The sequence below is a fragment of the Mustela erminea genome, chromosome 1 (genome assembly GCF_009829155.1).
Source record: "Mustela erminea isolate mMusErm1 chromosome 1, mMusErm1.Pri, whole genome shotgun sequence".
NCBI lineage: Eukaryota > Metazoa > Chordata > Mammalia > Carnivora > Mustelidae > Mustela > Mustela erminea.
In genome coordinates, this window is record NC_045614.1 from 174823951 (window position 1) to 174839281 (window position 15331).

Genomic DNA, 15331 nt, shown 5'->3' on the forward strand with positions numbered 1-15331 from the left:
GTTAGAGCCTGTTTGCCTCCTTTTTTTTTTTTTTTTAAATTCAGATGGGAGCTCAAAACTCTCCCAAAAAAGTATTTTAAGAAAACTGCCAGCTTGAGTATATAATACACATCTTTCAAGATTAAACTAATTTTAATTTTCATAGGTTTTGAATTAGAATAGCTACAAAATATTTCTGCCTTTTACTCCGTGATAGACAAAAATAAACAACAAAACATGAGACATATGTATGGCATTGAGAAGTCCTCACTTAATTTCTACATTATGGAAAAGAGAACGCTAGAGTCCTCAGAAAGCACAGAATTATTTCGGGTTCTTCAAATAAGATGTCTCAAAAATATTCAGTAAGAATGGCTTTAAAATATTTTATACATCTTTTCCCCATGGTGTATTACATACACACAAATACCCACTCACTCTGTTTATGTATATATGCACGTGTGTGTGTGCATATATACGTACACATATATACATATACATACATATATACACATATATATGTATATATAGTTCACTTTTCCCCTTTCCAACTACTTATACCTCTCTTCCAATCTATACTCTTCCCATTCTGCATATTGACTTTTATGTCAATGGTAAATAGAACTACTCACATAGTAACATTCTTACCTTTCTACCACAGATCTACCAACCTATCTGCAATTTTGTCTTCCCTCCGACTGCAGTTCTGTCTCCTCCTATTGAAAACTAATCTCCCTACTTACAGTATGAATCCTAACCCTTCTACCTCTCAAGATATTTTCTATTATTATATTTTTTCTTGCATAATCATAATTAGTTTTCCCCTTTCTACCAGATCATTCTCATTAGTATATAAATACACTCTAGCATCTTTTCTCTAAACACACACACACACACACACACACACACACACACACCAAAAAACCTCTCGCGACTCTGTATCTCCCTCCAGCTACTGCCCCATTTCTTAGAGTAAAATTTCTTGATAAAGTTGTTTATAGATACTGACTCCACCAGCTTTCCTACAATCTCTTAATCCACCTCAATCAGATTTTGACTACACTATTTCATAGAGACTGTCCTTGTCAAGGTCACCAATGACTGCCATGTGCCAAATCTGTGGCTACTTATAAGCGTTTAATCCAGATGACCAGTTGGATTTCTTTTTTCTCTACCTTACCTTATACTCCTTAGTGTCCCAAGGTTGACTTCCAATTCTTCGTCAAACTTCCACAAATGGGAATGCCTTAGACCTCAATTGCAGCCCACTTCTCTACCTTATAGACTTTTCCCAGGTAATTTCAAAATTTTAAACACCATTTATATGTTAATGACTTCCAGATCTTGATGTCTATCCCTGATTGCTCCTTGGAACTCTTTTATACACATGTTCTCTCCATTTGAATATCTAACAGACATCTCAGGCATTATGTAGCTAAAACCTCACTCTTGATTTTTCCCCTTCCAACCTGATTCTCCCCAGTAGAGCTTAGTCTCTCACTCCCCAAATAATATAATTTATCTTTGATTTTTCTTTCTTTTTCAGACCTCAAACCCAATTCATTAGGAAGCCCAGGGTTCAAACATAGCCCAGTTTCCACTTCTCTCTATCTTTACTACTTCCACTTTAACAAAAGCCAACTTTTTTTTTTCCTGCTTAAACTATTGCCGTAGCCTCATAAATGTTCATTCACTGCTGTCTTATTTTGCCTTTCCTTCATTTCTTCTGCTATGTACTAAGTACACCATTCTCTCTACCTTCAAACACTCCAAACTCACACACATTAAATTGGTCTTTCTGCCTGGAATGTTCTTGCCTCCAATCTTCTCTTGACTGGTTCCTTCATACTTTTCAGACAACAGTTTAAATGTCACATTCTCGGAGAAAATTTCTTTTACCAATTTAATGTAAAAACCACAGTCATGCTATGTAACTTTATTGCTTTTAATTATCAACATAACATTTCTTTTTTGAGTACCTCTACCACTGGAAGATCAGTTCCATGAGGCAGGGGCTTTTGCTTATCTTCGTCACTCTGTATTTTCACTGCTTAAAATCAGGACACTGATAATGACAGTATTTAATGAACATTAGTTAATGGAACAGACGAACTTATGGATAAATATACTTAAAGTAAATCAGTATGTGCTAATCTTAAAATTTAGGAATTGTATAATTTTGGACTAGCAAACAGATAGAACTTCCTTTAATTTTTTTTTCTTTTGTTTCATTATATCTGTTTCTCCTAGTGTCAGACCTTTGACTGGAGAAATCATGCTCTGTTGTTATTTTTTATATTAAACTATAGTTACCTAATTTTTTATTTAATGGTAGAGAGAAATTGTAAGTTGGGTAAAAGGAATGTTTTGCTTCCTCAAAGGGATTTTTGGAGACTCTGAAAGCAGTTTGTACAAAAATTGAATGGCCTTTCACTTTTGTTTGCGGTATCCCATCTGGTGAAATTTGAAAAACTGAATAAACAGTAAGTAGTGAAAATTAACTATAAAAATATATGTTCACTATTTTGAATACAAAACGTCCAATATAAGATTTTCTTTTTGTATTTCTATTCGTGAGAAACTAAGAGTTTGCCTTCTCCATCAGACTTTATGAGATATCTGAACCATATTAGATAAAAAAAAATAAATAACTTCAGAAATAATAACTTCTAACCACTGTGTTTTGGCATTTGGTTTTAATTCTTTGAGAACTGGAAAGTTATAAGCATTACGAGACTGAATGGAAATATAATATATAAAGCAGCTCTTTTTTATAATACTTGTAACAACTGAAAAGAGAAGGCAATCTCCTTGAAAGAATATAAGCACTTTGACATCATATCATATAATGTAAAATTAATATGCAGATCCCACATTTTAAACATTTGAAACTATGTAAAATTTATATAATTGCATAAAAGCATAAATTGATTTAAAAGACTACTCTTCTTTTAACTCAGTTCTTTTTATCTGCATCTTATATAAACTTTTCACATTTAATAATATCAGAAGAAAAAACTTATTAATGAGAATGATTAATTGATATGTATAAAATGCTTTGACTGTCCAATATTCAATGTATTTTTTTACAAATTCTTTTATTATATATAGGTCTTAGAAATGAAAAGAATTAGTAATATGTAAATGTTAATAATTGTGATTATTTGGTTTATTAATAAATTTTTAAAAAATAAATTTTATTTTTGATATTTTGGCAAAATTTCTGATTTTATGTATCACTATATATTTTAAAAAATTAATAGATTTATTTAGAGATTCCCATCTTCAAAATGCATTTTAGTTCCAAAATTACCAAAATAGACGTATGACAAAACTTTTGATCACTCTTTTCTGATAGTTTTTTTTAATGTGGTAATTAATAGTTTTGACAAAAAAAAAAAAACCCTTCTGTTTGTCTTAGCCTTTTTTCTTTTCCTCAGTTTTAATGGAAATTGGTCTGTTTCCAAGTTCTGCATTAATGCTCTGCCTCTGAGTTTTAAAAAATAAGGTTATTTTAGAAGGTATTACATAACCAACATTTTAAGAAACATTAAGAAACTATTAAAATAAAAATTAAGCTGTCAAAATTTGTACTGAATATAAAATTAAACCCAAGTATGGTTTATGAAAAATGTCCATAGATATTTTTATCCTGTAGTTTTTCAGATTTTCAAAGAAACAATCTAAGATGGGATGTGATTAAGAAAGTGATTAATAATGTATCAGAAATAAAGCACATATAGTAATGTTTAAAGTCAAATGTTACTCATTCATATTTGTTAGGACTGCCAAATATTATGCCTTACCAAAAAATATTTAAAAATGCTCCTATTTCACATTTTTTTTCTCTTAGAGGCCTAAAAAAACACCCCAAATTATATGAAAACTCTATATTTGTACGATGATGAGGTTTTTGCATAGTATAGATATATTAATATAATTTTCTTTGAACGTGTATGATGTGGGAACATCACATTAAAGCAAATTAAGAGCTTCAATGATAAACATTTATGCACATTAAGCCTTATTTTTCAAGCAGTGCAGGAATTTTAAAAATCCCCAATCATTGTTTATTGTCATAATTGTCTATGAAATTCAGTACTATTTTAAAGATAGTTTTAAAGATATTGAAATAATAGCTTTAGATAAAATACCAATGAATATTCAAATAAGTTAGATTTAACAATACTCACATAAATCACATGGACAAGAAAAAATAGCTCATTCAGTTATAAATGTTAGCAAATGAGTAGCCATTGATTTTGTCATAGAGCTTCTAAAGACCACAATTTTAAGCAGATTTATTTCTTAGATAAAAATATGTGGCAGTAAAAAAAAAAAAAAAATATGTGGCAGTAAGTAAAGCATGTACAGTCAAAGAAAAATTTTATTACAACTTAAATGATGATATTACTGGGTAAATAATTCTAAAGAGAGCAAAAGTTACTACTTTGCATGAGAAATGAGCTAATAGAATGAATTATATTCTAGCTTCTGAGTGAAGATGTGTTTAAATAAAAATTTAACAAAAGCAATTTCTAGCTAATGCATACATTTTATTCTACAAATTACTAAATGTAGAAGAGAGATTTAATTTATTATAAAGGCAATAGAAGAGGACATTTTAAATTAGGTAAAAATCTTGTAAGTGCATTGTTTACTCATCTTTATGATTTAGTACTATTCACTCCATCTATCATTTTTCAAAAAGTTAAATGATACTTGATTTTTCTAGAACACAGGCAAATGAAGACTGTTCTGAGGATGATGATCTATAAATGTGGCAAAACTCATAGAAATGTTTACATTGATATTGCTTGCATGTAAGCTCATATTTAAGTATGAAAACAAGGACATTTATCTTCAAAGTTAATAATGTCTAACTATAAATTTTGGATATATGAAAAATGAAGGCTCTTGTACCTTGAATTTTTCTTTATGATAATATATCATTTTGGAATAAAGACAGTTTTCCCTTCATTGAGGGCTAATGAGCTAGAGACTGGGCTAACTAAATAGGAATCCTGAAGTAGGTTGTTCTTCTTTTGTTATTTTGTAGAATACTCTAAAGTCATATCTCAGTTGCCTGATTTATTATTTGAGTGGATAACTTATCTTAACCAAAAGTGAGTTTCTTATAACAAAATAGATATCCAGAGGTTAAAAATAATGGAAAAATATAGGTAAGCAAAGAGCTTTACTTGAGAGAAGATTTTTCACTGAGTTTGATACCTTTCTAATTTACAACTCCAGGAAATTGTGTTGTTAATCTGTACTTCATATTCTAATCGAAAGTAGGAACCACTTCTTTATATCACATTTAAGAACTATCTTTCATACTCATCTGTCATGTAGTTTTCCTGTAATGCCTTTGTTATTCTTCAAGATGAATTAGGTATGTCTAAGGAGAGTGAAATTCTTCCTTGAGATTTTTCCTCTTCAATGAAACAAATCAAAATTTCTCTTAATGATATAGAGATCTGGTGCTGAAGTTAACCAGCAAGGCATGGAAACTCAAGTGAGAACCTTTCTTTGTTTTGAAAGAAACTTCTTTCAGTGGGAAAGTGCAAAAATATAATATAATGGAAGTGATTTGGTATCACTAAGAGATACATAAAACTTTGTATTTTCCAGATTTTTTTGAAAGATGAACTTTATATTCATTTGGTAGTGCTTTGCTACCCTTAGTAAATGAAAATTTTTCTTCCTATTATTTTTGTTTCATTTTTAAAATTCAGTAATTTTGAATCAACATTGATTCAAAGGTAGACTTTAAAATCTATTCTAAAATCCTAAAAAAGCAAATGCCAACCAACCAATTTTTGTTTTGAATTCAAAGCAAAGAACCCAAGATTTTTTTTTTTTTTAAGTAGGCTCCATGCCTAACATGGAGCCCAACATGGGATTTGAACTCACAACCCTGAGATCACGACTTGAGCTGAGATCAAGAGTCGGACACTTGACTTACTGAGCCACCCAGGTGCACCCTAAATTTTTCAATTAAGATGTAAACATCCTTTTTTTATACATTTATATAAATCCATCATGAACTTGAAATTCAAAGCTAATTATTAGAAGAAAGAGGATTAGAGTTATATTTTGATGACCTGTATCTTCGGATCTGTTGACCTTTTTATCCTGGAAGTGTCACATCCCATATAACATACAAGATTCATTTTTATCCTGTGAAATCTTTGAAATACCTGACTAATATTTTGTTTTTTAAGGAAACAATAAGAGGAAGTGGGCTTATTTATGCCTCTGCAACTTAAGATTTTTCCTTTCCTTTATTTCATCTAGTAATATGTTAGATTTAGACATGAGTAATCATCTCTTTCTCTTGTTATATGTATCATGTTTGAAAGAATTTTATGCAACTATTGCAGGTTCATAATTATTATTATGTTTACTAACACCAGTGAATTGACCTGGGCAAGAAATGCTTCCAGAGTTGTTTTGAAAAAAGGCTAATATTTCCTAACTGGAGGCAAATTTGAGGTAGTGAATCTATGCACAAACTGAAAAGTTTGCCCCTGGACAAGAAAAATCTGACTCCTAAGGAGAGAATGTCTTAAGAGAATTCTCCAAGTATGCTCCTCTCTGCTGGAGGAAGTGGGGGGTGTTCTATGAGAATTTGAGGTGCAAAATAAATTTCTTCCCATAAAGATTGCAAACCCAGGTCACACTGGACAAGACTTTATTAATTTATTTAATGTATTTTTATTCTATGGAAAGAGCTGGCCCTTAGTGACTTGGCAATCACAGGAAACATAACAGGCTCCAATCTCTAAGTTTTAAGCTTAAGAGTTATTTTGAAGATAAGGACCGTATAGCCGAACTCACCTTTGCCATAAAAATCTTATGTGTGTAGGAGACACTTCACAGGTATTTGTTAAATTGAACTAAATAAAGTTTATACTGTCTTTACTGACCATTATAAAGGTTGAAAGTTGCTGAAGTGTTAATCATAAAAACCAAAAGTTAAGTGATTCAGTGGCCGGTGTCCAAATGAGAGACTAATATCAGTTTGACTCAGTGTATTCCTCTACCTTTTGGAGTCTTCATATAAAAAGCATCAAAATATTTTTGGATTGAACATGAAGTGATATGAGTCTTTTCTACTAAATGGAATCTTAAAGCTTGGAAAAGCTAAGCTGATGATATTAAAAGATGTGATATATTTCCTTCTAGTCTCTGTTATATGTACATGTACACCAACTGTGAACTGATAGTGGTTTTTGATTCTTAAAATACAAATTTTTTAGAATTAATAATAAACTTCCTTACCTAAAGCTATAGAAAAGGATCTTCATTATCCATTTTGAAATTACTTTCCAAAGCACTTAATTCCCAGTTAATAAAAAGAAAGAGTTCATTCCTTCTCTGTGAGTGCCAATGCTCCCATTTATGTGGTGGGGCCCAAAATACTAATGTATGAGTTCTGCAACATTCCCTTCTTCCCTCCATCTTCAGCCTCTTCTAAAGGAGAGTGGTAAGATTTTTTTTTTTTAGATTTTCTATGCTCTTTTGTCAGTAGGGATCAGGGTAGAATGATAGAAGCTGAGAAGGGAAACGAGGTGGGATGGAGGAATAAAGAGAGAAAAACAGAGAGGGTGAGGAAGGAAGTTTTAGAAAATTTAATGAAGGAACAGAAAAAATAAACCTAATGTTGGTGAAAATTTTGGAATAAGAGAGTTAACTGAATGATTTATAAAGTAGAAATTCAGTAGGGAAAAGATATAAAAAACTGATTTTTTAAGCAGTATGGTTAAGGTTAATTCTTCACCACCTCTTCAGAAGAATTTTTGTAAAGACTTTGCTTTTCAAGAATTGAATTTGGATTTTTTTTCCCTTTGAGGACTAAGATAGGTCTTAGAACTGTAGTTAGAAGGCTGTTTTATTCAGGTGATAGATGGATAGATTTTAAAGAGTAATGCAGAGTATTCAGGTATAAATTTTTTTTTTATTATAGCATGCATAACTTTTTATCAACAGCTATAAAATAACTCAGTGCAAAAGTGCTGTAATTTTTTTATTCTTGTTAATCCAAGAGCTTTGCAATTTCTGATTGCTTTTTTAATGATTTACATACCTAATCTATCTTCTTGATTGTGCATTGTTTTTACATATTTTTCCCAAATATGCCTTATACTATGGAATAATGAGTTGATTATAGACTGTAAAATGACCACTCAGGAAATAAAATGAAAATGGTTTCTTCAACTGTTTGATTTACAAAATTCAAAAAGCTCCTCAGTAGTATAGATTAGAAAATTTAAAATAAAGTAGGTACATGAATGTATATGCATATTGAAGTTATCAAAAATCATTACTGAAGGCTGTGATTTATGTAAGTTACTAATTTTCTTCCTAGAATTAAGGTCTATGCTTAAGCATTTTAAACAGTGTTAATTACTAAATATGTGCACTAGTAAGTCTCAAAATATTTCACATAAAATTTCCAAATAAATTTGGCAATTTAACTGTTAGTATTCCTGGATCTTATAATATCCTTGGGATCAGGGGTCTATGAATAGTAGGCAATTTAGAAATAGATACCTTTGTTTTTTTTAATGTTTCTGCTTAATCGTACACAAATATTTCAACCACGTGTGCACACAACATCTCTGACCATGAGGAGGTTCAAAATTACACGTAGGATTATCATGTTTACAGTTCTGAAAAATATAAATGTAATTATAAAGAAATTTTAAAGAGCATTTGGGGTAAGGGATGAAGGGGAAAGGGAGTTTTATAATACTGTAGAAAGGTATTAGGGAAGAAAAAAAGAAATGTAAATTAATCAGATATAGAAAAAGATCTCTGTATTTTTTAAGAAAAAAATTCTTAACTGTGAACTTTAATCTTGCAAGTAGTGAATGCCCATCTCATAGAAGTTTAAATACTTTATAGAATTTATTTCAACAAAGTATACAGATGTTGCTGACAGAGTCCTATGGAAGACCATAATTATTCTATTCCTTATTTTTCTAAATACTTTTTTGTTGTATTATAAAAATAAATATATATGATTAATAAATTTAATCTGTTTTATATTTGTTCTTATTTAATATATATTTGAAGATAGGTAAATGTGGAAATTTTATATTTCCTCTACATGTAACCAGATCTGTGTAAATGTATCAAGCAAACTGCCGATAGTGTATGAGTGATGCATGACCATGCACATGGTGGCTAGAAAATGTTGCTAGCTATTTCGGACACACTTACTTAAAAAGTGATGCATTTCTCACTTTTTTTCTTTTTTAGTATACTTTAAGGAATACTTTAAAGACTCTTCCTTCTAGCTCTATACACTTTTTTTTTTTTAATGAGAAAAAATTAAGCTGTGGTAGACAAAAGTCAGGAGATAAATCAGCAAAAGAATGTATGTGGAAGGCTCTAGTCTAATGGGACAATCAACAAACCTAAAAGAATAAAAGAAAGTGCGTCTCCTTTAATAGCAAGACAGCTGCTATTACCAAAATATGTGATTTAGGTGGGAACTGGAGAAGTGGGTTGGGCACCTTTACATCTTAAATTAAAGAAAAACCGATTTATTAAGTAAGCATCTTTAGACAGCCTGCTATTTTTAAAATTGCTTTCTCTCAACACATCTTGCCTACTCTTCCAAACTCACCACAGGAGCCATTCTGTATTTTCACAGTCAACAGCTGATTTTACAATTGAACTTACTCATAAAGCAACACTGTTTTGATAAAATGACTCAGCTTAGTTCCCTGAAAAATACATTTGCCTTTTTTTTGCAGCCTCTGAGACAATTATGACAACATACCCTAGCTGTGTTCACATTTTTATGTTATTGTGTTATGGGTCCAGGTTGACACACAATTTATATATGCTCATGTGTTAGGTCTTTTCATATCCTCTTTGGAACATGCAGTGGCATACTTGTCTCTTGAAAGGTTTGGAAAACAGCTCAGCATATTCATGTAACTTATACTTTAGGAACAAAATACAAAAGTTCTTAAACTTGCAAAATGCACCAATAGCAGACATTCAAGCTAGATATGTTTATTTTGGGGGGCCACCATATAGCTATCATAAAATTGTGTTTAAACTAAATTAATTACTCTTTTTACATTAAGTCTAAGGTGATAATCTTAGATCTTTTATTCAAAGCAATTATACTGAAACTAACTAATTTTCTCAGTGCTTTGATAACTGCTTTTGCAAACTTGTGAAGGTGAACCACGGGAATAGACATGGTTTTATTTCATGCTTCACTCTATGAAATCCTTTCAAAAACTGGTCTCACTCTTACCCTTTTTGGGGTGATCTTCATAAGGTTGGAGAGAAATATACTATAGTTAGCAAAACTTAGAAGGGAAAAGCCTCTAAACTACCACTTACTACTAAATATGTAGGACACTATAAAGTCAATTAAAAAAAATAAGCAAACCCAGCCTTAGAAGATTGAAAAGCACAGTATGTTTCTCCCTCTCCCTCCCTGATAACCTCCTCCTTAGTGCAGTTACACCTGACAAGAATTCACCAAATGACATCACTGGTTATTTCTGCAAATAATTCTAACAACATCAGGCATCAATAGTTAAATAAATATAATACAAATAAATACACATACAAATAAAACAAATTAACAATATGATCCATAGAGTTGAATATAATTATCTAAAATATTCATGTCAGTTTGGAAGCTACTTGATCACAAAACATGAAAGAAATGTCAACTATTTCTTTTTCATCTACCATCAAACTCTAAATACATCATTAAGGAAGCCACACCTGGGCAAATTCCTTTGGGTTAAGTTCGTGAACACTTTCCAAATACTGTTGTACAAAGTTACACATCCATGCTGAGTAATTTACCATTGTGTAGTGATAATCTGAGGTGGGCCAGGGTTTTATTTGCAGATTATTCAGAGAGGAGCTATGAGGCATAATTTTAACATCCAGGTTGGAAGCATAAACAAAAGGTGCGTGCCCGTAGTCTGAACAGGAGACTGCAGTTTATGAAGTGATGTTTGGAGAATCAGAAGAGAGGGTAGTAGAGAGGGTATCTTTCATTTTAGAAATGCTGAGGCACAAAACACAAGTGCTTGTAGTACTTTCATACATGAAATCCTTTCTCCTGTATATGCATCATTTGTAAACGTAAGGTCTGTATACTGCTGACTATCCGTCTCTGGTGTCCAATGAGTAGGACTCCAATTCTTCTAATATCACTGTGAGAGAGAAAAAGATGTAGAGATGGGGGTGGGAGTGGAGGAGAGAGAATATGAATATTTAGATCTGATAAGTACAAGGAGATAGGAAATGAAGATTTACATATGGTAAGTGTGTTCCATGTCAGATTTGCTTATGAATTTAACAAAAATTGTATAGCTGGTAAAATGAGAGTTTAAGCAGAGATACAGGTGAACAGTTACATTTTTCTTCTCCCTGGTGCCAGATAATGTATCAAGTCTACCTCAAATTTAAGGATACAAAGGAAAATTTCACATTCAGGTACCAACGTAATGTTCAGACATTTCATAGACCTAAAGGGAATACAATTTTTAAAAGATTTATGTATTTATTTTAGAGAGACAGAGAGGGAGAGAGGAGGGGCAGAGGGAGAGGAAGAGAATGTCAGGCAGACACCCTGCTGAGTGCGGAGCCTACCTAGGGGCTCGATCTTATGACCCTGAGATCATGATGTGAGCCGAAATCAAGAGCTGGACGCTTAACCAACTGAGCACCCAGGTGCCCCAGTTAACACTGTTGAAAATTTTTATCATTATCTAAATTCTACAATTTAACTGTTGAAAATTTTTATCATTATCTAAATTATAATGATAAAAATTTTCAACAGTTAAATTGTAGAATTTAGATAATGATAAAAATTTTCAACAGTGTTAGCAAAATAATATATAGGGTAGAAGATACAATGTGGACTGTATCTGAGCCCTATGCTCATTAAATAATCTGAAAAAAATATTCTTATATTAAGTTGAACTATATAAAGTTGCCATTACTTTTCAAACTAATGGCAATCTCATATGATTCAACCAACTAGTTTTAGTATCTACCTTTTAAGCACATGTTTTACTGCACCCAGCCAAGGAATAAGAACATTTTACAGCACCCAGGCAAGGAATAATTTTTGAGACAATGGAAAAATGTCCAACTTGTATAATATAGATAAGGAGCTCTGAAATTACATGATGATAATGTACTACTGCAATTACTCCATTTGATGAAGGTAATAGGAATTGATTATGCAAGATTAGTATATGTGAGTCATAAGTAATTTGCTTAGGTAAACTGTGCTGATGTAGTCTAGGATGTGAATGAGAGTAATATACATTTCAGAAAGCATTTACAAATTTTTAAAATAGCTATTTGAATTAAACATATTCTTCCAAAGGAAAATAGTTAAAAGTGTAATGTCCAATTACCACTAGAATGATAATCAGAAATGGTGAGGAAAGATGTGGAAATGCCATACTAGCATTAGGAAATGTAGTTGAATCATGGTGTTTTGATCGGTATTTGAATTTGTAACAACTTGAGTGGACTGCTAAGCATAATAATAAACCTAGGACCACTTACTCAATGCTCATTCTTGAAATTAGGTCAAAAGTCGTAAACCCTGCTGCCATGAAGTTATTTTTATATTGCCCCATCTTTATAGAATCCAGCCATTCACCAACTGTGACAAACAAAGGATATTCCGGAACTTCACCAGGGGATTCTGGCATTCTACAAGAAAAGAAACAAACAAACAAAACCCATGGTGACCATTTAAAAGTCAGAGACAGCAAAAAATATCCAAGTCCCTTTTTTTCCTTTTACAATATCCTTGCCTCTAATGTTTTCATACTCCATTAAAAAATAATCTCTAATTTTCCATTATATTCAAATCAGCCACTTTTATCTGCTCAGTTTCACTTATCACTTTGTCTTTTTCTGCTTTTTTGCTACTAACTGGGTTTTATACTAGATATAGCTTGAGAAAACCCACATCTTGTGAACTGCTATTTACTTTGTCGTCTTGAATAAAATTGTGTTTTCAAACCTGAGGAATAGCCCAGTCCTCATCCCCAAAGGACAGTTAGTAGCCATAGGCTGTTTACTCTTATACTTTCTAACCTGTCACCAAATGCTTGCCCTTTTGCCTTTTTTACATTTGATATGACAGTCCTTTCTCCTTTTCACAGTGAATTCATTGATCAAGCCTCCATTTATTTATTCTCAAACATTCAACAAGAATTTATTATTTATTAAAAAATAATCTCTGCTGTTACAGAGCTCAGTGGCATGAATAAGATTTACATACATTCAAGCCTAGAGTAAAACAGCCCAAAGCACAGATATAATATGGCATAAAACAAAGCAAAATCAATGCAAGTTTGGGTTAACAAGAAAAGGGAATCCAGCATTAATGGATCTTAATGTAAGTGAAACAGACATCTGTATTTTTGTTTCTAATATTTAATGAAAGGGCATTGCAGTTGGGGATATTTTTGTAGTTTTTTTTTTCTTTTTTGAGAGGCTGGGAGGTGGGGAAGGGGCAGAAGGGGAGAGAGAATCCTAAGCAGGCTCCACACCCAGCACGGAGCGTGACGTGGGGCTCAATCTCACAACCCTGAGATCATGACCTAAGCCAAAAATCAAGAGGCGGACACTTAACAAACTGAGCTACAAACAGGAGTCCCATATTTTTGTACTTTTAATATAAAAATAATATAAAGGTATTATTTTGGAAAGGCTAGCAGATGTGTGTGTATTCATACATAAATATATACATTATATATGTATATATATACATATATATACACAGAATAGTTTTATGTAAGCTAAAGATAGAATAAGCATGGAAGTAGCCTTAGAAACTATAGTAAAATTAACTAAGAATTATATATTTAACTGATTCTGGCAATAAACTATATTATTCTGCTTCTAGAAATACATGAAAATTGTTAAAAATTTTCATGTATTTTATATGGTTTTACAAAATACCTGGCACTAAAAAGTGCTTTTATAAGCATTTTATTAGTCTTCTAGGGTAATATATACATCATTAAAAGTTATTAGGTCTAGAGTTTATATTAAATAGTAGGGCAGTAACCTTTTTTTGTGATGGTATTTGAGTCAAATCAGTATTTTATAAGTAATGAAAAATATTCCCATTAAAAGTTAGAAGGTTAATCCAAATTTCATTTACTTTGCTTTTAATTTTTTATAAAATTAAAGAAGGAAAGAATCCATGGGGACTTAACTAGATCCATAGTTTTAACATTCGTATTTGGAATATTTGATTATAATCATATTTACCATTCATATTTGAACTATTTCACTTTAACTAGAAACCGATAGTGTATGAACACTAGTATATGAATGACAGTATATGAACCACATGAAATAAGAACTCCATTGTGAGACAGAATGGAGTATGCATGTTGTATAACTCTGGTATTGTTTTGTTAAAAATATATGAGAATGGGAGTTAGGCTATAAGGTTAGTGCATAAGGTAAAACATAAAAACCTCTAATAATCAAAATTACCCATAAAAATCCTTTAAATTACCCTTAAATCATCAGGCCCTGTACATTGTATAACTCTTGAAGACTCTGAAAGAGGTCACTTGGAATTTTTTAGGACAAAGTCCCCACTAAAGGCCTCGAGTTCATTCTTTGGTTTTCCTTTGATTGTTATGTTGACTTCCCTTTTCCCAAACTGGGGTCTAGTTGAAGATGGGGATGAAGATGAAGAGAGAAAATGAGGAAAAAATAGGGGTTTTGCTTTTAATATATAATTCAAATTTGCATAAATTAAATGCATGTATCTTGTTACTACATAGTGGTTCATATTGAGTCCGGTAATTCTTAAGAGTGATTTGTATTTTTTTTTACTAGTAATCATTTATGTTACTATATTTCCAATTTGGGAGGCTGATAAAAGCTACATGCTTTTTTCTTATACAATAAATTGCAATGCTATTTTGATTGTGGGCCGATTCATCCAAATTAATATTGGAGTGATTCATGATTTGACCCTAATGAAGATTAGTTATGTCCAAAGATTGAAAACCTATCATAAATACTTTATTATTGCCATATTTGTTGCTTCCTAGAGATGTCAATAAGTATTATAAAATAAGCAAAATTCATATAAAATAAAAACTAATAAAGGTATCCACTGCAAACAGAGTTAAATAGGATTTTTAATTAGAGCATTTCTCCAAGTCTTCACTGTTCTAATGTACAATGTGAACATACAAGAAAATTAGCAATGGCATCTACATTATTTTCCTAAATTATCTGACTAGTTTTTATAAAACATAGTTTAAGAAATGCTGCTATAATTTACTAAGTTTAAATATCA

General features: G+C 31.4%; 1 protein-coding gene across 4 annotated transcripts in view; it reads right to left on the bottom strand.

Annotated features, from left to right (window-relative positions):
* Positions 1-9033: 9033 nt before the first annotated feature.
* EPHA6 (EPH receptor A6) overlaps positions 9034-15331 on the bottom strand; it is an 881405-nt gene continuing 875107 nt past the window's right edge. For all 4 annotated transcript variants that reach the window (XM_032351621.1, XM_032351616.1, XM_032351619.1 and 1 more), the window contains 2 exons: positions 12556-12705; positions 9034-11186 (listed from right to left, as the gene is read on the bottom strand). In XM_032351621.1, coding sequence (XP_032207512.1) covers positions 11072-11186; positions 12556-12705 — 265 coding nt within the window. In that variant the 3' untranslated portion in view covers positions 9034-11071. The remainder of the gene's footprint in view (positions 11187-12555; positions 12706-15331) is intronic.